The following is a 25833-nucleotide window of genomic DNA, read 5'->3' on the forward strand; positions in this document are numbered from 1 at the left end:
TGTAGCAATGGCTGCAGTGTATCATATGAAATGTCACAAATTAAGGGACGGGAGGTAGCGCGCAGACACAACATAACTCAGTTTAAGGCGAGTCGTGGGTGCTTTAAGGGGTTCATGTGACGACACAACCTGTCAGTGCGAAGGAGAACAACACTAAGATAAAATTTGCCTGCTGATTACACGGACAAGATTGTAAATTTTCACCGATTTGTCATATGTTTGCGCAAGGAAACTTCGTACTTGCTTTCTCAAATCGGTGTTGCCGATCAGACTCCAATCTTTTTTGATATGCCTCGCAACAGCAGTATTGCGCTAAAAGGATCACGGAGTGTATTAATGAAAACCAGCGGTAGTGAGAAGTTGCGATGCAAAGCAATGCTAGCCTTTACAGCTGACGGAAGAAAGTTTCCACCTTACATCATTTTCAAGAGGAAAACGATGCCTAAGAATATACAGTTTCCCCATGGAAATCATGTAGGAGTGCAACCAAAGGGTTGGATGGACGTAGAACTCATGCTGGACTGGGTTAAAACTGTGTGGGATAGAAGACCCGGTGCACTAGTAAAACAACCAGCTCTGCTTGTTTTAGATAGTTTCCGAGGTCACCTCGTGAACGAAGTGAAGCAACTTCTCAGTAAAAATAAGACACAACAGATAGCCATTCCTGGTGGCCTAACATCTGCTTTGCAGCCACTAGACATATGTATTAATAAACCCTTTAAAGACCACATACGTTGATTTTACAACGAATGGATGATGAGAGGCAATCAGCAATTGACGCCCGCTGGAAATATCAGGCGTCCACCCTTGGACTTGTTATGCTCGTGGGTGATGAAGATTTGGGACCTTGTACCACCTGAACTAGTCTCCAAGAGCTTCGAAAGGACTGGGATTTCGAATGCACTAGACGGATCCGAAGATGACGCAGTGTGGCAGAGAGACGAAGAATCTGATACTGGTATTAACAGCGGCGAGGACGGCGCATCAGATACCGAAACCTGCGATAGCGACACAGAAGATTTGGAATAAATTGTGTACCGGTAAGTCCGTATTTCACAACAAAACGATAATATTTTGCAAGTGTAATATTTTAACTTTAATACTCAAATTAATGACAATTAACTTAATACGTTCATTTTTATTTTCAGTTTGGGAAAAAGTTTGCCGAATTGTTGCAAATAATTATGAATTTTGTTTCAGACCATTTTAATTATTTTGATGTATAAACGTGAGTATTATGTGCATCTTAAATTTGTATCAAATACAATTTAGTTATACATAAATTTTTTGAGTGATACAAAAACTGGTATTAAAAATTCTTTGTATAATGGTCGCACCCTACTATTTTTTCGAAAATGTTGGTATAAAAAGTGTGACAATTATGCCGGGAAATACGGTATTAATTTGGAGATGAACCTCAGGCCAGCATCCAGAAATTAAAAAGATCTGTTAAGCTATGCAACCAGATTAAGAAATAACATCTATCCAGTTTCAAATGAAATGGTACATTTAAAGGCACTGGAGATTGCAAAGAAAAGCAATATAGGGATCTCACAATCTCAAAGAAGCAAGAGGGTGACTGTATAGATTCATGAAGAGAAATCTCTCTTCAAAGGAAATCACTATACCAGCGACAGCCAAGGACCCCACCGTAAAAGTAACGCAATTCCATCAGTATTTTAGATTCAAAATGAATATTGCATTATTTTCTCCCCCTGTTTTTAGGTTAAAAATGTTGAGTGTCAACCTATCAATCAATCAATCAATCAATCAATGATCTGCATTTAGGACTGTCACCCCGGCGTAGCTGTTACGGGTCACAGAATACATTACGACAGGTTTCCAACACCGCCAAGGTACAGTCTCAATCTTTTTAGACTACAGTCAAGCCTTCAACAGAGTACACCACCCAAGCCTCATCTAAAAATTAACATGACTCCAATTACATCCAACCTACATTAAGCTAATACACCACTACCTCTCCCACCACACTTTTTTCATCAGCATAAACGGCGTAAATTCCATCCACAAAAACATCCATGCCGGAGTACCACAGGGCAGTATTTTGGGCCCAACCCTTTTTTTATTGTATATCAATGACATACCTGTACTGCAAATACATTCACAGCCATATACGCCGACGACACAGCCATTAAGGCTCAAAGCCGCAACTCAGACCTCGCCACACAACATGTACAACAACACCTACAGAGACTCAAACCCTGGCTCATCAAATGGAAGATACAAGTAAACCTTCACAAAACAAAAGCAATACACTTCACAAGGAGACATGATCAACTACAACAATAACTTACCCTCCTCAACCGATCAATTAATGGGTTACAAGTCACAAATATCTGGGAATTACACTAGATAAAACACTATGACTACAAGAACACATTCAAAACACCATACAAGCCAAACAACACATCTTAATGTTATATCCTCTCATACATTTACGCAGTACCCTATCACAGCGAAACATAAAACTTATTTACAAACACTAATACGTCCCATACTCACGTATGCTTTCCCAGCCATAGGCTTTATCCGGCGGACAACTATTCATAAAATTCAAGTAATACAAAACTGGTTACTCCACCTAGCAGTCAAAGACTACAAAACCCGCATAGAAGAAATACACACCATCACTAAAATACTCTATATTCTTGATCACCTACTAACGCTCACCACAAACTTTTACAATAATACTCAGCTAATCAATAATTCCCTCATTCAAAACCTACGACAGAATGAACCTGACCGCAGGGATGAAGTACACAGACTCCCCAAATACATCTTTCTGATCAAAGACTAAGTATCTCTCCCATTTCACACACACAATAACACCAATCCAACACTCAGACCACGAATCAACAGAAATACATATAAATAAACACGCATCACACTCCCACGCGTCCGCTCGCCTGCCACAGCAAGCCCCTGCTCGCCCTGGCCATGCAACCTGTCAAACATGCCTGGAAAAATCAATACTTGCTCAGCCTGCCAGCCAATCAGAGAGCAGGAACAAGGACAAGAGCCTAGCAAGCCAGGATCCACTGGCAGTCGCAGTCAAATCAACCAGTCCAACACTCAGACCACAAATCAACAGAAATACACACATACGTACCCTATTTCCCGGCATAATCGTCGCACTTTTTATACCAACATTTTCGAAAAAATAGTAGGGTGCGACCATTATACAAAGAATTTTTAATACCAGTTTTTGTATCACTCAAAAAATTTATGTATAACTAAATTGTATTTGATACAAATTTAAGATGCACGTAATACTCACATTTATACATCAAAATAATTAAAATAGTCTAAAACAAAATTCATAATAATTCGCAACAATTCGGCGAACGTTTTCCCAACCTGAAAATAAAAATGAACGTATTAAGTTAATTGTCATTAATTTGAGTATTAAAGTTAAAATATTACACTTGCAAAATATTATCGCTTTGTTGTGAAATACGGACTTACCGGTACACAATTTATTCCAAATCTTCTGTGTCGCTATCGCAGGTTTCGGTATCTGATGCGCCGTCCTCCCCGCTGTTAATAACAGTATCAGATTCTTCGTCTCTCTGCCACACTGCGTCATCTTCGGATCCGTCTAGTGCATTCGAAATCCCAGTCCTTTCGAAGCTCTTGGAGACTAGTTCAGGTGGTACAAGGTCCCAAATCTTCATCACCCACGAGCATAACAAGTCCAAGGGTGGACGCCTGATATTTCCAGCGGGCGTCAATTGCTGATTGCCTCTCATCATCCATTCGTTGTAAAATCAACGTATGTGGTCTTTAAAGGGTTTATTAATACATATGTCTAGTGGCTGCAAAGCAGATGTTAGGCCACCAGGAATGACTATCTGTTGTGTCTTATTTTTACTGAGAAGTTGCTTCACTTCGTTCACGAGGTGACCTCGGAAACTATCTAAAACAAGCAGAGCTGGTTGTTTTACTAGTGCACCGGGTCTTCTATCCCACACAGTTTTAACCCAGTCCAGCATGAGTTCTACGTCCATCCAACCTTTGGTTGCACTCCTACATGAATTCCATGGGGAAACTGTATATTCTTAGGCATCGTTTTCCTCTTGAAAATGATGTAAGGCGGAAACTTTCTTCCATCAGCTGTAATGGCTAGCATTGCTGTGCAGCGCAACTTCTCACTACCGCTGGTTTTCATTAATACACTCCGTGATCCTTTTAGCGCAATACTGCTGTTGCGAGGCATATCAAAAAAGATTGGAGTCTGATCGGCAACACCAATTTGAGAAAGCAAGTACGAAGTTTCCTTGCGCAAACATATGACAAATCGGTGAAAATTTACAATCTTGTCCGTGTAATCAGCAGGCAACTTTTGGCTTAGTGTTTTCTCCTTCGCACTGACAGACTGTGTCGTCACATGAACCCCTTAATCCACCCACGACTCGCCTTAAACTGAGTTATGTTGTGTTTGCGCGCTACCGCCCGTCCCTTAATTTGTAACATTTCATATGATACACTGCAGCCATTGCTACGTATTTCATTGATGTACATAAACACTTCTTCGTCAATTATAGGAAACTTCCCTGTTTTAGGACCTCTAAATGCGCGTCTAGAAGGGTTTGTGCTTTTTAGCTTGTTTTTTAATTTCCGCCAGTCACGCACCAACTTTTCACTCACTGAAAATTTTATTTCTGCAGCTCTGTTCCCGTGCTGTTCAGCGAAGGCAATTAGGCTTAGCTTGAAGCCCGCAGAATAGTTTCTATATTTACCCATAATCGCTTATAAATGCTTCACACGTTAATGTTTTGCAATATAAATGACTTTCCGTAATTGTTCACTATTAAAACAAATTATTTCTACAAACACCATAAACACAAATTAAAAACTTAAATTCTCACGCACACATGTCTACAGTAATCACGTCAGTCACAAACAAATAAATGCATCTGTGATCTGTCCATTCCAGAGCAGCCAATACTGTTAGGCAGCAAGGAAGCATGCAGCAATTTATCAGTTGAGCTCATTGGTTGCAACACACTAGTGCGCTTGCACGAAGCTCGGAAAACCGGAGCACGGACATCTTCATATATCGCTCTAGCTAGCGCGGTGTAGATCTACTGTAGTTGACCGTGTTCCAAGACGTCAGTAACAAACATTCATTTTTTCAATTTCCTTTAAACATACGGTAATTAGGTTAATATATCTTCCCAGTTATTGATGATTTTACAATACATTACTGATAAGTTTATAAAATAAAACTTTAATACCATTGGATAATAATTATCTTGACTGCTTGGGTAAATGTTTTCATCCCATGCCCGGACACTTATGACGTAGTAGTAAGATAACAGTCTAGTGATGACAACTGAGACATCATAAATAATGCGGCTGACCGTGAGCTGAATAATTCCGTGGAAATCTGTGTTATCGTCTTGGATTTCACTTCGTGTGCAATAACACAGTAGCCGGCCCCATGGTGTAGGGTAGCGTGCCTACCTCTTACATGGAGGCCCCGGGTTCAATTCACGGTCAGGTCAGGGAATTTTATCTGTATCTGAGGGCTGGTTCAAGGTCCACCAATCTATGTGATTACAAGTGAGGAGCTATCTGACGGTGAGACGGCGGCCCCGGTCTAGAGCCAAGAATAACGGCCGTGAGGATTCGTTGTGCTGACCACACGACACCTCGTAATCTGCAGGCCTTCGGGCTGAGCAGCAGTCGCTTGCTAGGCCAAGGTCCTTCGCGATTGCTGCGCCGGAGGGCGGGTGGTTGTAATAATGCAGAATTCTATCAGACCTCTTTTCAACTACAAGACATATGTGTGTTGGTACCGGTATTTCCTGGCAATGTTGCCGATAAGCGATAACTTACAGCCTTACGTATTTCAAATGATATTATTACAAGATATTAGAATCATTCCGTATTGACGGTTTTCACTTTACAATGGCGAAAAATTGTAAAGTTTCAAATGATAGCTCATAATATGTAGGTGGTGAATAAATTGTACACTGTCTCGCGACCACGTTGTCAAACTGCCAATAGTCTACCGGTAAGCCATGCGTTGTACATATACCGGTATTATTTATTTATATGTTGTGCAACATCTCGCAAATGTGACTGTGTTGCCAAATTGCCCATAAACCATACACGTATTTAAATTGCGCATTCATGTGCAACTTACATTGCAGTTCCATTTACCTTTTAACCAGATTGGTGAACAAAATTTGGACGTGCGACGATTATGCGATTAAATGTGTAAAGTCCGATTTTTGTATTGAAAATAAAGGTTGTGACGACTATGCGGTATCGGCGATTATGGCAGGAAATACGGTATAAATACACACACACATCACACTAAAAAATCGTTTTTACATCCTCTGCTCCTGCACCAAGAGCAATTAACATCAGCCAAGGCGTAACACTGATGCAATTAACACGTTCGCAGCCGATGACGGCACATATGCATCATGACGCCACTTTCACTCACTGCCGATGACGACACACGCGAGTCACATTCCGCACCAAATATTAAGGCTCGTATTTCCACCAATATGTATGTAAACAAATAGACCTCTTAGCTGTGCATTGTTAAGGTGTTATTAAACATATGCGCCATCCGGGCATCAGATCAATTGTTAGTTACAATATCTGTAGCCATTTCCGCGATGTCAAAAGGGAACAGTGAAATTTCAGAACCTTCTCACCGGAAGAAACCTGGTCTTAGAGGGGTAAACATGTGATTTGCAATTAATGATGATAGTCTGGATGCTCTCCTGAACGCTAGTGACAGTAACAGCATTAATAGTGATGACAGTGATGGTGTGAAAAGTGACTGTAGCCACCTGAGTGAGAATTTTAATCACGGATGTGTGTGTCGAGTGTTTACTCCCAATTCTCACATTACAGAAGATGAGGAAGACGTAAGTAACCTCTCATCTCCAAATATCCCGCCAAATAACACGGGCAATATTTCAGGGGTCATTTCTTGGAGGTCAGATTCGTCCTCAACGAAACAAATAAACTTTATTGGTCGGCCGGGAATGAACGTTCCACTGCCAAGTGACGGAAAACTATTGATTATTTTAGCTTGCTTGCAGATGACAACTTGCCGAATAACATTGTAACTTAATGTAACGCATTTGCAGAAGAGTTATTTTTTGCGAGGAAGTGTCACTGAAAAGTAGCACACTGTATTGACTAGTTACATTGTACCGCTTATGGAGTAATGTAAGTATACATTGTTCACACAGCAATACTAAGATTCTACAGCACAGTATTTTTGTGTGAAATGTTCAAGAACTTATTTCTCTGTTGTAAACAAGTTCTACAATCGAACAAAACATAATTTTCCTCGTTCCGCTTCATTACCAGTCATGACGCACATGTTGCGTCAAATGGCACCAAAGGTGAAGAGCTCATCGGTAGTGCCGCTGACGCAGCGTGTGCGTCATGACCCGTATGCACATAAATAATATTGTAATAATTAAAATAATAATCTAAAATGCATAAGGACACGGAAATGAACTCCTTTAAACAAAGAAAGTATTGCGGTACCACAGTAATGGTTGCCGTTATCAGAGCGGCCGCGAACGTGTTAAGCAGTAGTCACCGACTTACTGGGTGGCTAACGTCCGCATATTCATATAAAGCCCAACTAATGCCCCAGATGCTGTATTTAAAATAACACCCGCCTCTACTTATTACTCACATAAATAAGTGGCGCAATTTCACGGTGCAAGCCGTTGCAACCTCCACACAACAAGGGTTTAGACAGTTACTGTATATAGTACTATCACACCGTAAACACAAATTCGCTGTGTCAGCCACATCAGAATGAACTCAGACCCCCTGGCCACATAAAAAACACACACGCATCACAAATAAAATTTTTTATAATGAATTTTCTCACTCACTTTAATGTTCAAAGCATCATAATTAACACATTTATTTATGCAAAACATCAAACATGACCGACAGAGGAGCGCCAGGAGCGCATCAGTATCGGTACCCCTCATACCACATACAGGTGGCTGATTCCCTACGAGTTGTTTACCTAGTTTCCAAAGAACACAGAAATTTATTGAACATTTCCCTTGATAAATTATTCCAAAACTAATTGCCCTATAAACGAATATTTGCAATACCGTATTTACTCGTGTATTAGACCCCCACTTGGCTTTACGAGACAAAGAAAATGAAAAAAAAATCTTGCATTCAAGACCCCCCCAACATAATTCGTCAGAGAAGAACAACGATTCCGCTTCGAAGCGGCTACAAGCCTTATGCAACTCTGATGACATCACACAGCTGAACAGCTTTGTCCGTACAACCCTCGCAATAAAAACACGCGTCGAAGCCATGCGGTACATTTGTGTTTCGTAGTTAAGGAATGTCTACCTCCACAGCTCTGATGACGTCGCAAAATAGGCGAATAGTTTCGTGTCCGACCCGCGCATTGCAAGCACACATCACTCATGTATACATGCCTGTGTTTTGTAGTTAAGAATGTCAGCCAGCGTAATGGTTAGCACAATTAACTGCCGTTCTCGGGAGCCTGAGTTCGATTCCCGGTACCCTATTGCCAGCGATTAACGAATGGCATGAAGGTTGATATGCGGTAAAAATGGTATATACAACTCCTTTCCACTGGAGGCCTGTCTAAAAAAAGAGTTGCACCACCTACAGATGAGGACACAAGTTTCCTTCAGTTAAGAAATAATCATGGTTGTTGCTAGGCCCATTAATACAGGCAGGTGAGATCATTAACAAAGTAATCGTTTGTTATCTCGTAACTCGGCCCAATATAGGGTTTTTGGAGAGAAGTAGGTTCAAAACGTGATAAAAACAATCCAATCACAATTGTTTTACTCGCCAATGTACCTAACAAATAGTAATAATATAGACATTTTTATGTCCTCACTTTCAACGATTTTCGGAGACACCCAAACAAAACATACTAGGGTATACGTTTATAAAAAATGGGAGACAATGAACGTACGCAATTAAACATTATGATAATAAAATGCATTACCACCACACCTGTAGATATCCATAAATGCAGCAAACATTCCTGTTATTTATTTATTTCCATCGTGGAACTTTTGGAATTATCCGGGCAATAGTATACCTAACCTAAACAATGTGGTCTCTCTTACATCTGTTTACATCTGTTTAGATAAATCCTGATGTGATAAATGTAGAGAACAAGCATTAAATATACTTAAAAATAAGGGTCTGACTTTCAACAGCTGCAGTTATCAAAAGAATGCTTCCAGTCACTATGTATTACATTCGGAAATACAACACGTAACATACGCTAGTTATCAGCTGGTGATTTGGCACGCATTCAACTACAATGCTTTATTCAGGAGTGGCTTCTGCTACATAGACACCGGCTGGGAATGTCAGAGATCTTCTCCAGAAAATATCTGTGAATAGCTTCACACACTATGGACCTTAGTAGCATTTAAGAACCTTGGTTTGGTTTTGGACTACTGTATAGAGTCAGGAATGAAACTATTTTTAAAAGGTTCAAAAAGACAGGACCTTGAATGCTCTTGGCCTCGACTGCAATGCATGGCTGATGAGTAGTAAGATGGCAGTGAAGATGACTGCACATGGAAAGATGAAACGCCGGTAGCAGGTATGTTAGTGGCGCAAGACAACTAAAATGAAAGTAGTGATCAGGTTTACTGTGTGGTAGGCCTACTGCTCAACTGACAGAGACAAATGAGTTATTTTGTATCAATATTGCATAATATGATACCCTTATCCCTTTTCTCTACGGGTCGAGTATGAAGCGAGACGAATCTTCGTAGCGAGTTTTTACGACCGGATGCCCTTCCTGACGTTGAACTCATCAGAGGAATTAATGAGATGAAATGAATGACGTGATATGATATAAGTAACTGAAACAGAGTACATTTACTTTATATGTAGGCCTAAAAAAGTCATTTTCACCATTTATTGACTTTTTACATTTAGAAATACTGCCTTCCAACAAAGACAGCCAGTATAACTCAAATACAATCGTAAGTTTGTTAAAGAACAGTGTAGAATGTTTACACGTACAATTTATAGCTCTTTATAGCCTAGAAGTCATGTATTCACTGCAAAAAATTTGAGGTTATTGCATATTGGACCCCCCTTTACATTTTTCGGCTGTAGAAGTGGGGGGAAAAAGGGGTCTAATACGCGAGTAAATATCTACTTGCCCCAATCTGTCTTCTATGTGAGTAAATATGGTAATAAGCCTCGTTCTCAAATAATTAGATTCAGGGATGATGTTTATCATGTTTTTATATGCAGAAAGATCACATACCTGCATTTGTCTTAGTGGACCTGAAAGTTCTTCAGACATTTTTGGCATTTCAGAGCTCTTCTCATCGCAGACAAAACAACTAATGAGAGCCACACATTGAGGAACAGTCAGGTTGTTGAACATCCCATTGAAGATCATCTCTGTCATGAGCAGTTCATCGCCACTGTGAACAAATTAGATACTACATTAAAAATAAAGAGTTAATAGAGTAATTAATTATACATACCTTGCCGTACATTCAACAGTCTGCAAAACTAAGGGCCTCGGCAATCCTCTATCCACAACTAGCACTATGGCCTTGTCTAGTTCTACACCTCTTATAATGAATCCATAAACAACCAAATGTAACTATCATAGTGTATGTTTCCTACTGCTTCTCTTAGCCTTTTCTGGCAAAGTTCATCTCTAGGTAACCTAACCATTCGCCTCACACAATTCAATCACCATAACCACTCATATACTATACCAAATGAGTTCATTTCTAAGAATAATTTAATACGACTGGGATTTGAGAAACTTGACATGCAAATAAAGTAAATGTTCTCTCACATCACAATGCTACTTTCAATGAATACTCTTTAGTTATCTACCATAGATGGCTTATTTTCGTGTTTTCTTGACCTCCCTCTGTGGATCAGTGCTAGAATGTCAGCTTTCAGTTCCCATGATAATCAGTTTAATCTTGCAGATGTAATGGGATTTTTGAAGGGCAGAAAATGGTCCATTTGGGACTGCATGTTGTATGACATACCTCTAGTGACACAATCGGTTGTGACCCAACAAAATTAATTACTGTATTTACTCGTGTATTAGACCCCCTGGATTTTTCAAACAAAGAAAATGAGAAAAATAAATCTTGATTACAAGACCTCCCAACATAAATCGTCAGAGAAGAATGATTCCGCTTCGAAGCGGCTACAAGCCTTACTGCAGCTCCGATGACATCACACAAAAAATTTGTGAATAGTTTGGTTCATATGACCTGTGCACGGCAAACATGCATCAAAGTCATGCAGTGTATCTATCTTTCGTAGTTAAGAAATATCTACCTCCGTAACACAGGCCTACTGCAGCTAGGATGACGTCGCACAAATAGGTGAATAGTTTCATGTCCAATTCACGCAATTCAAGCAAGCATCAGTCATGCTATAATGTCTGTTTTTTGTAGTTAAGAATTTCTGCCAGCATAATGGTTGCCACAATTAGCTGCCGTTCTTGGGGGCCTGATTTTAATTCCCAGTACCATAGTGCCAGAGATTTAAGAATGGCAGGAAGGTTGATATGCAGTAAAAATGATGCATGCACGTCCCCTCCATTGGGGGCGTGCCTAAAAAGAGCTGCACCACATTGGGATGAGGAAAAGAGTTTATTTTAGTTAAGCAATATTCACGGTTGTTGCTATTAATACAGCAGCAGAGATCACATTAAGTGAACGTTTAATATGTCGTAACTCGGGCCAATCTATATATTAAAATAATTGATGAAAACTAAAGTCAGTCAGCACGGCCATTCTATCCGGTCGATTTCCTTAATTTTTTTTTAAACTGAAAGGTGTTCATGCACAGATTTGTCATCAGGCACTATAAATCGCCTTCCTCAAATTATTTGATTTTTTCAATTTTTTGTCTCTTTGAAGCTATTGTATCTTTGGCTTTAATTGAGGTACGGAGTTCGTTTTGACCTAAGAACACTCAGTGGATCAAGATCTTTCATTTCAGCTCTTAACCATTCAAATTGGTTGATTCTGAGGAAAGTATTGAGTGCACATTCAATTTGACGTCCCATTTCTTCAACTTTTTTTTCTCATTGAAGCAATTAAATCTTTCGTTCTAATTGAGGTACGCAGTTCGTTTTGGTCTAAAAACACTCAGTGGATCAAGTGCTTTCTTTTGAGGTAATAACTACTTAAATTGCTAGATTCTGAGAAAAGTTATGAGTACATTTGTCTCCATGACTAAGATCTTTCAAGGACTTTTCAACAATTCAGTGCATAGTGTTGTTTCAAGGAACGTTTAATTCAATTTCTTTGTGTAATGTATTTTCAAGTGTTGTCTTGACACAATATTACATTCTATTACCGCAGCAGATCATGTGCTTTATTTCATTAAGTCGGAACTGTGCAAATACATCCGTGAGGATAGTAACGAACAACACCATACATTGTACATTGCGGGCGGAGCCAGCGGGAAACTGCTAGTATACATAATTTTTTGAGAGAAGTAAGTTTAAAACATAATAAACATAATAAAGACAATCCATTCATAACGACTGTTTTACACGGCAACGTACCTAAAAATAATAATAGTAATACTGATTTTACATCCCCACTAACAACTTTCACGATTTTTGGAGATGCCAAACAAAACATACTATGCAATTAATAAAGAAATGTAGACAACGAACGTACAAATTTAAACATAATGATAATGAAATGCATTACCGCCACACCTGTAGATATCCATAAATGCGGCAAGATGTCCCGTTTTTTATTTTTATTCTTTCCATTGTGGACCTTCTGGCACTGTCCGGACACTTGATAGCATACCTAACCTAAACAATGCAGTCTCTCTTATCTCTATTACAGCTGTTTAGGTAAATCCTGATGTGATAAATGTAGAGAACAAGCATGAAATATATTTTAAAATAAAGGTCCAGCTTTTAACAGCCGCATTTATCCAAAGAATACTTCCAGTCACTATGTGTTACATTCGGAAGTACAACTCGTAACATAGGCAAGTTATTGGCTGGTGTGTTGGCACGCTTTCTATAGCACGGCTTTATTTGGAAAGGGTGGCTTCTGCTACACATACCCCAACTGGGAATAACAGACACCATCTCCAGAAACCATTCTCACATTTTGGTCCCTATAGTCAGGAACGACAGTATTTTAAAAAGTTTCAAAATGCCGGGATCTTGAATGCTCTCGAAGGCAGTGAAAATTATGTCATTTGGAATGACAACACGCCAGTAGCAGGGAAGTTGGCAGCACAAGATGAGACCATGACAATTCAAATGAAAGCAGTGATCAGATTTACTGTGTGGCAGGCCTACTGCTCAACTGACAGAAACAAAGGATTGGCCATTAAGCTCTTTTGATTAATATTACACAATACGATGAAATGAAATGCCGAGTGGCCTCCAGAGAAGCCTGGTGCAGGTCTTTTGATTTGACGCCTGTAGGCGATTTGCGCGTCGTGATGAGGATGAAATGATGATGAAGACGGCACATACACCTAGTCCCCGTGCAAGGGGAATTAACCAATTATGGTTGAAATTCCCGACCCTGCCGGGCATCAAACCCGGGACCCCTGTGATCAAAGGCCAGCACGCTATCCATCAAGATATGGAGCCGGACACAAAATACGATAATAAGATACCTTCATCCCTTCTCTCTTCGGGATCAAGTAAGAAGTGGGACGAATCTCCGTAGCGCGTTTTTACGACCGGATGCCCTTTCTGACGTCAACATCATAAGAGGAGTTAATGAGATGAAAGGAATGACATGATTAAAGAGTGCAGACTACATTTACTTTATAGGCCTAAAAGTCATGTTCCCCATTTATTGTCTTTTTAAATTTAGAAATACTGCCTTCCAACAAAAATAGCTGGGAAAACTCAGAATATATTCATAAGTATGTTAAAGAATAGTGTAGAATGTTTACATGTATAATTTATAGCTCCTTATAGCCTAGAAGTCATGTGTTCACTGCACAAAATTTGAGGTTATCGCATATTGGACCCCTCCTTACCTTTTTGGCTATAAAAGTGAAAAAGAAAAAAAAGGGGGGGTCTAATACGTGAGTAAATATGGTAAATCTCAGCATTAGATCACCCAACAGAGTTCTAGGTTCTGTGCTATCTTTAAAAAGAAAGGAAACACCGCTGAGTGTGCTAATTAATGCTCAATTCAGCTGCGTAACATGCCATGAAGGTCTTGAAGCATGTTTTAGATGAAAGGATTCGTTGGATCATTAAGCTTACTAGCAACCAAACTGGATTTGCAGTACAACTGATGCAATTCATACTGCATCAAAAAACACAATGAGAAACACAAGCGGCTTCATCTCACATTCTTGAACCTCAAGAAGGACTTTGAGCGGATACCGCGCACTCTCATCCAGCAAGCCAGAACATCGGTCAGCTGAATGCAGCTGCTTCATGAAGAACTGAGGAGCTATATTCAAACTACTGCAGGTTCATTGTAAGACTTCCTCGTCATAGTCTGCTTACATTACAGTTCCACCCTATCACCGCTTCTGTTCAACTTGGTGATGAGACGCCATGACAGCAGTCCTGCCCCAGCCCTTAACATGAACCTTACTCTATGCTGACAGTGTCTTGTTAGCTGCAGAGAACAAGATGGATCTACAATGCCAAACTCAAGAATGGAGGACAGAGTGGCAAAACACAGCCTGCGCCTCAACAAGAAGAAAACTGAGTACATGACGTCAGGCGCACAAACAATGGGAACCATCAAGATAACGGCTATGACCTACTGCATGTGAGAAAGTTTAAATACTTGATTCCAGCACAGCTGACTTGTCGAAGAGGTCAACACAAGAATTAATGCAGCCTGGACAAATTGGCAAACAACAACCAGAGTCCATTTCAACTCCAGGATGAAAGATCATCTAAAATAAAAAATCTACCATACTTCATGCTCTAAGGCTGCAAATGTTGGCCGACTACGACTGAGACAGAACGCTGGCTTGGCATAATGAAGACAAGGATGCTGAGCTGCTGGACAGCGGGCAAAAGATCTGACATCAGATTTGAAATTGAAAAATAAATTTATGTTTTAAGTTCATTACACTATTCTTTCATCATTATGATGTGCAAGTAAGGTGGTCAAAACGTGTTGTCCACTGAGCATGTTCACTGAGTAACATTTTTTAAGTTTCAACTATAATCTTGATATGTAAAACCTCGTTAATTCGAAGTCGTTGGAACGCAAAAATCGGACTTTGAATTACATAATTTCGAATTAACCGCCAACTCTTAATTCAGAAATACCAACCCTTGCCGCATCAAAAAATATTCTAAGACCGGTACTGCATGCATTTAACCTTCAAGGCACATGGTAACTTGTTGCAAGTAACAAGTAACACATACAAATATATGCTCGATATTACAAACTTGCAATTAAGATTTCCACAGCACATAATGTAAAGAATATAAAAAACCTTCAGTCAAGTTGTATTGAAATCACTACTCATTTTAACTCTTTTCTTTTTGTGCAATATTCCTTCATCATCATCTCCATCTTCTTCTTCTTAGTGTTGGACTCTCACCGTAAACACATCCACAAACAGCCTTGAGTTCGGAGTGAAGTTTACACAGAAGAAGATTATACTCAGAAACGTGTTAAAGCCGCCGCCGACGAGTGTTGTCCCACAAGTCCAAGTCTATTCTTCGAGTCTTCAAATGCCATTTTGCAAGGTCATAGACATTGTCTGGCCTAAAGCCAACAGCCCTCATATCCTCTTTTGTCATATTTAACCAGCGCTTTTTTGGTTGTTCAAGTGGGCGTACACTGTTGACGTCAAAGTGGAAGGAAAGGTTGGCAAACGTGCCAGGTGCTGGCCATACCATCACAAGCACCTTTCCTGCATTTTCTTCATAATTTGTACACTGTCCACTGGCTGACAAATTGTGACAATGCTGCGAGGTGGATTAAGGACATGCCCATCAACCAGTGAGCATTCGTATCTCCATGACATGAAACTAGTGTTCACTACTTCTGTTGAACGGCCAGCATTCAGCACCATACAGCCCACCTGGACATACTATGGTTCCATATATCTTTCACTTCAGGCAATACAGCTGTTTAGTTATATTGTTTCATTGTTAATTGGGAAGGCATTCTTTCTGATTATATTAGACATGTTTGTGAAATTAATAACTGGTTCGATAGAAGGCAATTCGGTTTTAGGAAAGGTTATTCCACTGAAGCTCAACTTGTAGGATTCCAGCAAGATATAGCAGATATCTTGGATTCTGGAGGTCAAATGGACTGTATCGCGATTGACATATCTAAAGCATTTGATAGGGTGGATCATGGGAGACTACTGGCAAAAATGAGTGCAATTGGACTAGACAAAAGAGTGACTGAATGGGTTGCTATATTTCTAGAAAATAGATCTCAGAGAGCTAGAGTAGGTGAAGCTTTGTCTGACCCTGTAATAGTTGAGAGGGGAGTTCCTCAGGGCAGTGTTATCGGACCTTTATGTTTTCTTATATATATATAAATGATATGAGTAAAGGAGTGGAATCGAAGGTAAGGCTTTTTGCGGATGATGTTATTCTCTATAGAGTGATAAATAAGTTACAAGATTGTGAGCAACTGCAACGTGACCTCGAAAATGTTGTGAGATGGACAGCAGGCAATGGTATGTTGATAAACGGGGCTAAAAGTCAGGTTGTGAGTTTCACAAATAGGAAAAGTCCTCTCAGTTTTAATTATTGCGTTGATGGGGTGAAAGTTCCTTTTGGGGATCATTGTAAGTATCTAGGTGTTAATATAAGGAAAGATCTTCACTGGGGTAATCACATAAATGGGATTGTAAATAAAGGGTACCGATCTCTACACATGGTTATGAGGGTGTTTAGGGGTTGTAGTAAGGATGTAAAGGAGAGTGCATATAAGTCTCTGGTAAGACCCCAACTAGAGTATGGTTCCAGTGTATGGGACCCTCACCAGAATTACCTGATTCAAGAACTGGAAAAAATCCAAAGAAAAGCAGCTCGATTTGTTCTGGGTGATTTCCGACAAAAGAGTAGCGTTACAAAAATGTTGCAATGTTTGGGTTGGGAAGAATTGAGAGAAAGAAGAAGAGCTGCTCGACTAAGTGGTATGTTCCGAGCTGTCAGCAGAGAGATGGCGTGGAATGACATTAGTAGACGAATAGGTTTGAATGGCTTTTATAAAAGTAGGAAAGATCAAGATATGAAGATAAAGTTGGAATTCAAGAGGACAAACTGGGGCAAATATTCATTTATAGGAAGGGGAGTTAGGGATTGGAATAACTTACCAAGGGAGATGTTCAATAAATTTCCAATTTCTTTGAAATCATTTCGGAAAAGGCTAGGAAAGCAACAGATAGGGAATCTGCCACCTGGGCGACTGCCCTAAATGCAGATCAGTATTGATTGATTGATTGATTGATTGATTCTGCAGTCACTCTGCTGATGAGATCCAAGGTACACAAAGCTATCTGTTTTAGCTAAGCTCTTCCCACTGACTTGCACAGTGCCACAAACTGGATTAGTTTCTAGGTATTTTGTATTCCTGATGGGTTTTTTTTTTTTTTTACACAAGTTACTTTACATCTCACCGACACAGACAGGTCTTATGGCAATGAAGTGACATAAAGGGCTAGAAGTGGGAAGAAAGTGGCTGTGGCCTTAATTAAGGTACAGCCCCAGCATTCGCCTAACGTGAAAATGGAAAACCACGGAAAACCATCTTCAGGACAGTCGACAGCAAAGTTTGAAGCCACTATCTCCCGAATGCAAGCTCACAGTTGTGCGCCCCTGACCGCACGACGAACTCGCTCGGTTCTTGATGTTCAGGTGGAGACCATATAGGGAGAGACGGTTATTCCGTTCTTCAACTCGAGATTGCAATTACACTTGGGTGGTGTCTGCAAGCACAATATTGTTCAAATATAGGAAGATCCACGGAACATTTCTGCCTGTCGTACAAGACCACTAAAAGAGAGAATCCCCACAGGCTGTCAACTAAGAAGCATGGGATAGTGACAATGAGGACCCTACCAGAGCCTGCAGTACTCCCACTTACTTGCTCCCGGGTCTTCATTTTATATGACTTCCCTTGGTTGACTCTTGTTCTCTGACCACTTCAATGGTATTATGTATAGTCCCTGCCTTGTAAGCTTATACACTGAAGGGTACAACCTTACTCTTTCTCTCCTGTTAATACTGAAGGTAGTGATTTATAGTTAATTTCTAACCGTTGGGTTTGATTGAGTGTCGCTAACCATACCTTATCAATATGATGTCTCACAGTTACTGTTCACACTATGTAGTCATGATTTTTTCATGACTTGCGAGATTATACGTACCAATACGTACCGCCACCGCCATATTGTGAAAATCACTAGTGTTACATTTGTGGGAGTAAGTAAAGCATACTTTCTTTTCCTGTAGGATTGTAAATCTGTCGGGGTAAGACTAGGTAAGTAGAATTGTGGCATGCTTGAATAACAATTTAATAACGTAGTTGGTGTTAAATGACGAAAGCAGCATTTTATTAATACGGTCTTATTCCGTCCATTTTGTATGTATAGAATTCAACTAGTATGTATAAGAAGTAAGAAAAATCTGCAAGAACTCCTCTGAGAAATAAAGCAACATTACCTCCTCTATAAAAATCAGTTGAAATGGAAGGAAATTTCGTTATCAACCTAAAATAACTTTGTCTTGACATGACTTTTGTATGGTTTGCAGACTTGCCTTTGTGTATTCTTATTGACTTATGGCATATGTACATGTAATAGATTTGCTTGTGTGTATTATTACAACGTGGTTTCACTTTGGTCTGACAAGTAATAACAAATTCCAAGAAGGAAGCCAAATTATTTACACCATGCAAACACCAAAGAATACGGTTATAGTAATGTGTATATCAAAATAAAGGCAGAAATGTATAACATTGAATTAAGTGAGAGTGAGGGAGTGTGTCTATTTCCTTAATTCCAGACTGAGCTTGAAAACAGACTTAATTATGAATATCGTGATTGATCATTTATTTGGGTAATAGAAATTCCTTTATAGATACTTTTATTGAGGTTAGTTTGTTGATGGTTATTTCAGTATGTTACTAGTGAAGTTGGCAGAAATGTTGAGCCATTAAGAAAAGAGAATAGGCCAGCGATATTTGCTTTTTAGTGAATAGCCTTTCATGCCAAGTACTATAAGCAAGGTCTTGTGAATCTTCAATAATTTTCATGTCATTTCTGGATTTTTCCATCACTGATACTGTCATTCTTCAAATGGTAGAAATTCTTACAGTTCATCCCTCTGCTTGATATTAAAAGATGGATATCCAGTTGTATTTCTCCTTTACACAATAATCACCACTACTGTGTGCTGTATACCTTATTTCAGAAAAAGATACTGCTGCAGTTTGGATCAAGTTACGTACAAACAGAACTCACAACTAGTTATCAGGATAATTAGGAACAAACCTGCTGAGTTCACAGGCAACTCTTCCCTTTATCTCTATAACATCTGTTGCTGTGCAGTAGCCTAATCTTCTCAGAACTCTTTTTCTACACTTCAACTCATCCATCTGGAGTAGAGATTTTGCTTTCCGAAGGTCCTGCTTCAGCGCTTTCAACTTTTCAGCGACCTGTGTAAAATACAGAAGAATGTGGCACATTTATGCAAGTGAAGATGATGATAAAAATAAATAAATATAGCAACCAGACAATCTATACATACAGCTGCTTTCTTTGAATACAGGGTATACAGTTCTTCAAATTCATCAGCATTGTGAAGTGGATGTGAATAAAGCCTTTCTTCAAAGGCCTCAATCCTCTTGACAATATCTTCAAACATAGCATCTTCGATGTGCATGTCTGTAATAGGATTCAAGAGCGGCACACCATTGGGGAATCGTTTCTTCACTTCCTGTAATTCAGAACAGTTCATGAAAGTTGTGAATTACAAACATCTGAATTTAAAGTATATTAAGGAACAAAGAACTGTCAAATCACGTACAGTAGAAGTCCGATATAGCGAGTACAGCATATAACGAGAACTCCGCTATAGCGATGATTGTTTTCTGTCCCTTCAAAATTCCTATATTAAACTGTGTATCGTCCTTCAGTTACAGCGAGAGCCCTATCACTGACGCATTCTTTATTACGAGCGATTAAGTGCGCATGATTTTTTTCCGTTACCAATATTTATGCACCCAGGCGATGATATTGCATCTGATCGATTACCTTCGACATCGTTTCCTCGCTATGTGCACTAGCGAGTTCTCTCGTCGATATTCGAAGGCGATGTCGGAGTCGATTAGTAATACCCATCGACTGCTGTTCCGTAAAGAAAATTCAAAGTGAAAGAGAACATATTTTCGTAATAAATGCGTAAATAACATGTCTGATAACTGTTGTTAACTCGTTAAAAATTAAGGCTGGCTAAACGACCGCTTAATTTTGAGGCTAAATACTGCAATTAAGTAAGAACGGGATACACCTCGAGATATGGCAGAGTGCTTAATTGATTTCATTGGTTAGTTTATATTTTCTCGCGTCTGGTTAAATTACGGAAAGGATATTATAAAAATTTATAGCGAGAAGGTTATCCTTTATCTACTGGCACATGAAGTGTGTTTTCATCATATGCTTAGTACGGTTAAGTCTTGATAGGTGACGCTGTTTGAATAAGAAAACTGAAACGTTTGCAACAAAATGCGATTGATCATCTTCGGTACGGTATAGTTTTCTCACTTTGTGCATTTGCGAGCTCCCTCATCAATATTCAAAGGCGATGTTGGAATTGATTAGTAATACCCGTTGACTGCTGTTCTCTAAAGAAAATTTGAAATGAAAGAGGATAACACGCTTTCGTAATAAATGCGTAAATAACGTGGCCGATAGCAGTTGTTAACTCGTTAAAAATAATGACTGAAGTAAACAATATCTTGATTTGAATGTTATATACGGAAATTAAGTAAGAATGTGATACACCTCAATATATGGCAGAGTATACCACTGATTTCAGAGGATATTTCATGTCTTCTCGCGTCTAGTTAAATTTCGGAAAGGCTATTTACATGAAAAATTTTCACGAGTAGGTTATCATTTCTCTACATGCGTTTCAAATATCTTTTCATTATACATATACGGTTACGTTAGGTGACGCCGTTTGAAGAAGAAAACTGAAGTGTTTGCCACAGAAACCTCAGGAGTGATACCATGTTTCTCCAAATCCAAGACTTTTCTTTCTCAGAATCTCACGCGAAAACGCAAGGGTTGTCTTGCATTCGCGGTCTACCAGTAAGTTAATGGATACCACTGGCAACTACCGCAGTAACCAAGCTGCTTCTTTTCACACGCGCATAAAACCCGTTGACAATAAATGACTGCCTCTTTACTATAGCCTACATCGCTAGCCGCAACAACCGGTTGTACAGTGAATTGCGTAACGTCACTGGATCTCAGGAAATAGTGAAGAGAGTATGGAGTTCTATTAGCTTCTGCAAAATCTTTTCTCAAATCTGCAGAATGGCATCAAAACATGCGAGCCTTTGAATTCTTAGAAAGGCCGTGGCTACTCAGTGGCAGAGTTACAAAGCGTCTATTGTACTTGACGCTTAGTAAAATTAAGTTTTAGAGACAGCAGAAAAATTTTCATGATCGATAGTCGTATTGTAAAGATACGTGGAAAAGGTATTGCTGGCAAATTTTCAATGGGTTCTAGTCTATATTATGATGCCAATTTTAAGTTAATAGTTATTAAACACTCGTAAAATTAGAATAGTTGTGCAGCCGCAAGAAAATATGGCATAGGCCTAACTAAAGCTAATATTTGGCATTAGCGTGAAGAGAAAGAGCTAAATAAAATGTGTAGGCCTACCGTACTGTACGAAAAATGCATTCAGTGGTCCGCAACAAGGACGCTTTAAAGAAGTTGAAGATGAAATTGTGAGGTATGTGCATGAAAAACGCAAGGGCAGAATGGACATACCGTGGCGCAATAAACTCGTTCATCGAGTTTCAACGTCCGTGATTAAGCCTATACATCACTAGCTGCTGAATTTGGCCAACCCGGCAAGCAAGACGTGCGTGTAGCGGTAGCCAGTTATATCTGACGCTGAGTAAAAGTAACAGTTTTATAGACAGCAAGAATAATTTCCTGGTGGATCGTCGTATTGTAGACGCATGGAATAGGAATTGCCGCCAAATTTTCAACGGGTTCTGTCCGGTATTATGATGCCAATTGCCAATTTTAAGTTAATGGTCCTTAAAACCACAGAAATAAAGAATAATATTGCAGCCGCAAAAAAAAAAAAAAAAAAAAAAAAAAAAAAAAAAAAAAAAAAACCACGGCATGACGAAAGTTAATGTTCGGCGTTAAAAAATAGTCTAAAAATAGTCTAAAAATGCGAAGGCCTACTGTACAACAAAGGCATTCATATGATTTTACAGAGTACTTTGTGAGCCTGATTTAATCTTTTTGAAGGAAAAAGTAGGGTTCATGGTTCATGTTGGATTCGGAGAAATACGGTACTATATATTTTTCAGAATTAAATTGTACATACACTTTCACGTAGTATCGGATTTCGAAAAATAACAAACAAGTAAGCCGTAGTGTGGATATCATCTGTGGAAACGCAAGTTTTGAACAAACTGATTGCCGTTTCATACCGATTTTAATGTATAAGGGGGGGTTTTCCGAGTTTTATAAAAAAATTGGATATAACGACAATCAGTTATAGCGAGTAAATTTTCCGCTGTTATGAATTCTCACTATAACGGACTTCTACTGTAATATAAAGAGAGGCATGAATATGAAAAGGAACACATAACACGATGAGCACGTCAGGTCGGCATGGGAAGAGAGATCAATAGAAAGAAAACACAAAATGGCAAAGACAAATTCCACATCTTCATACACTGTTGTCTTCAAATGGATTGACTCTGTATTTATGAGCCCCTCTCAACCTTATTTCTCCTTCCCTGCTTCACCAGGCAGACAGGAATCTAAACTCACTGACAAGCCATTCTGAAAGATCTTCAGTTCTGAATCGGGAAAGGAAATTTTGGAACTATTCAACAGTTTAGATCAGAACATTAAATTCATTATGGAAATGAAGAACAATAACTAGATTAAGTATTTAGACATAACATTTAAATCAGATAACAGTAAAATTTCAAAAAATTTTCAACCGTAAACTTTCCAATACGTCAACAAATATACTTACCACCACAATTCCTTCTCCAACGGCCCTACTTGCCCTCCTTACATCACGCCAATGCCCAACACTCGGCCCACAGCCCCTTCTCCTTTCCCTCCACAAGCTAAGCCAGTAGCCAACACCCGGACTACAATTCCCTCCCCTATGCCCCATATTTGCCAATGCTCAATGCTTGCAAGTAATCAGCTTCATTTTTCGTATCAAATTCTAATCACAGAGAGTTACAATAATTGAAAATCTTCCACCTTTCTGATAGTTTTTATTTGCTTTTTAGCAAATTATTTGTAAACAGTACATGTTTCGTTCTCACTTGGGAACATCTTCAGCTGTTGTTAAGCTTAGGTAAATCGCTAAGTTTCTGAACACGATATTTGCAAGCAGTTGATCCTCTTAAAGACTACTTGAATACAAATTAAATTAAAATGATGTTAAAACAATGTGGGGGTTAATGGGTTAATGAAATGAGACTGGATGATTACATAGTTGGTCAGCTTAAAAACTATATCTATTCATTGGAATAGTAGTTAAAAGTTTCACTTTGTTACATTAAAAATGTCTGTTTGTCTCCCAGTTAAAAGGTTTTAAAAATGATTGGCTTCATGACACTGTTCAAATTGTTGTTGAATGTTTTTTTCTTTCACTCCTTCCAGGTAGGCTGTTATTTATTATTATGTCGGACAAACAGGGCAGAGTTTTACTATAAGATACCTAGAGCAAGTCAATGCTGAAAGACATAAAATAATTTCCGCGATAGGCCAACACGAGTTCAACCGGACATCAGTTCACAACCATAGAGCAGGATTTAACTATATTGCGTAAAATAAGCAAAGGAGCTCTTCTAAATACATTAGAAAATCTATATATTTATTTAGGACAAAAAAGCAATCAGGATAATAACCTGAATGATACAATTGACAATAGAAACCCTATATTCGAAGGGATATTATCAAGTCTTGAAACTTTAGGCAAAAGAAACAATACAGACAGTAAAAGGATAAATAAGACCGAGCCTCCGCCATTTTGTACATCCCCTCTCCCCACCCCTTCTAAAGCCGAAGCCGTGACAGTAAGCGACACGCCTCCTCTCCTCTCCGCAGCCTTGCCTCCCCGAAAGGAGGAGCAAACAACGGAACACACACACCATTACTATACTAGACGTAAAGCAGCATCAAACGTTCCCCCTCCAGGGTCACAGTAGAATTGGAGTCTAACAACAGTAAGGCAAGGAACCATTTTATACATTAAGTTATTATGTAAAGATACACGTTTTCATTACAAAAACAAATTCCTATTTTCCTCACTTCACTTCAGAAATTGAGAGACGAAGCTCCCTTCCCAAAAATTGACCAGCAATCAGCTTCAAAGTTCCGCATTAGACTCAATTTAGGGCACATTAAGCAAGCTCATAATGATGACATCTTATCAATATTATGTAATAAACGTCTAGTCCATTAATGAGACATTTTAATTGTCAATTTTTCTTGTTTACTCTTTAAGTGTGATGACATTTTATTGTGTAAAACATTTTTAACGTGCAACTTTATTGTAAATAGGACTTAATGAATGACTTAACCTTGAGACAGCCGTATAAAAGATGGCTGAAGATGCTCGATACAGCGAGCGAAACATGTACCAATTAACGTTTGTATTGTAATGTCCCTTTAGGACAATAAACATTTTATGTATTGAATTGGTGTTGACAATAAATACAAGAATTGTAAATACTAACATTATCACGCCATAAGAATAATCAGCTGGCATTTAAAAGAAACTAACTTACACGGCTAACACCATTAAACAAAGTTCAATACATCCTGAAGCTCATAAAAAAAGCTGTCTACAATAGCATGTTACAACGAGCTTTAAAAATCCCGCCCTCAAAGAAAAATTTGAAAAAAGAAATCAGAACCATCTGCATCTTGAACAACGAATTCTGCAAAAAATTTATAAAATAAGTTAATCGATAAACATACAAACAAGCCTACAAATACTTTTATGAAAAGAGTCAAAAACTAAAGAAAATTACGCCGCATTCACATTTAGTAATAATAATATACATATAATCACTAATGTCCTAGAAAAACAGAACCTAAAAATTGCTTTCAAAACTAGCAACACTAACGAGAGAATAGTATGTAACTCTCACACAGTAAATAGTAGCAATAATTACATAAATTCTGGGATATATATAAACTGAAATGCCAGGGATGCGGTTCAAGTTACGTCGGACAACCAGGTAGGAACTTCCTCATAAGATACACAGAGCACCACGACGCTTAAAAATATAACTTTCTCTGCCATGAGTAACCATCACAAAGACCATAATCATAATTATACCACAATAGATCTAAAAATTCTATAATGCGAACAAAAAAGGTCCACTACCCAACATCTTAAGAGAATTTTTACATTAGTATGGATCAATATAAGTACCCAGCCCTCAACTTAAATGCGATAAATGAAAAAAAATGTAATATGGAAAACTTTAATTATTATTTGTAATAAAAAACCAGGATCAGAATAATTCATGATTATTACACTCAGTTTCAGTCACCGCCCCCAACATCCT

The 25833-nt window shown here is 38.8% G+C and overlaps 1 protein-coding gene across 1 annotated transcript in view; it reads right to left on the reverse strand.

The window, feature by feature from the left end:
• The window catches only part of Mtr4 (exosome RNA helicase Mtr4), a 212863-nt gene that overhangs the window by 57618 nt on the left and 129412 nt on the right, over nucleotides 1–25833 (reverse strand). The window contains exons 12-14 of the mRNA XM_067145842.2: nucleotides 19778–19966; nucleotides 19522–19685; nucleotides 10313–10475 (exon numbers count right to left, since the gene is read on the reverse strand). Coding sequence (XP_067001943.1) covers nucleotides 10313–10475; nucleotides 19522–19685; nucleotides 19778–19966 — 516 coding nt within the window. The remainder of the gene's footprint in view (nucleotides 1–10312; nucleotides 10476–19521; nucleotides 19686–19777; nucleotides 19967–25833) is intronic.

This window comes from Anabrus simplex, chromosome 4 (assembly GCF_040414725.1).
Source record: "Anabrus simplex isolate iqAnaSimp1 chromosome 4, ASM4041472v1, whole genome shotgun sequence".
Lineage (NCBI taxonomy): Eukaryota > Metazoa > Arthropoda > Insecta > Orthoptera > Tettigoniidae > Anabrus > Anabrus simplex.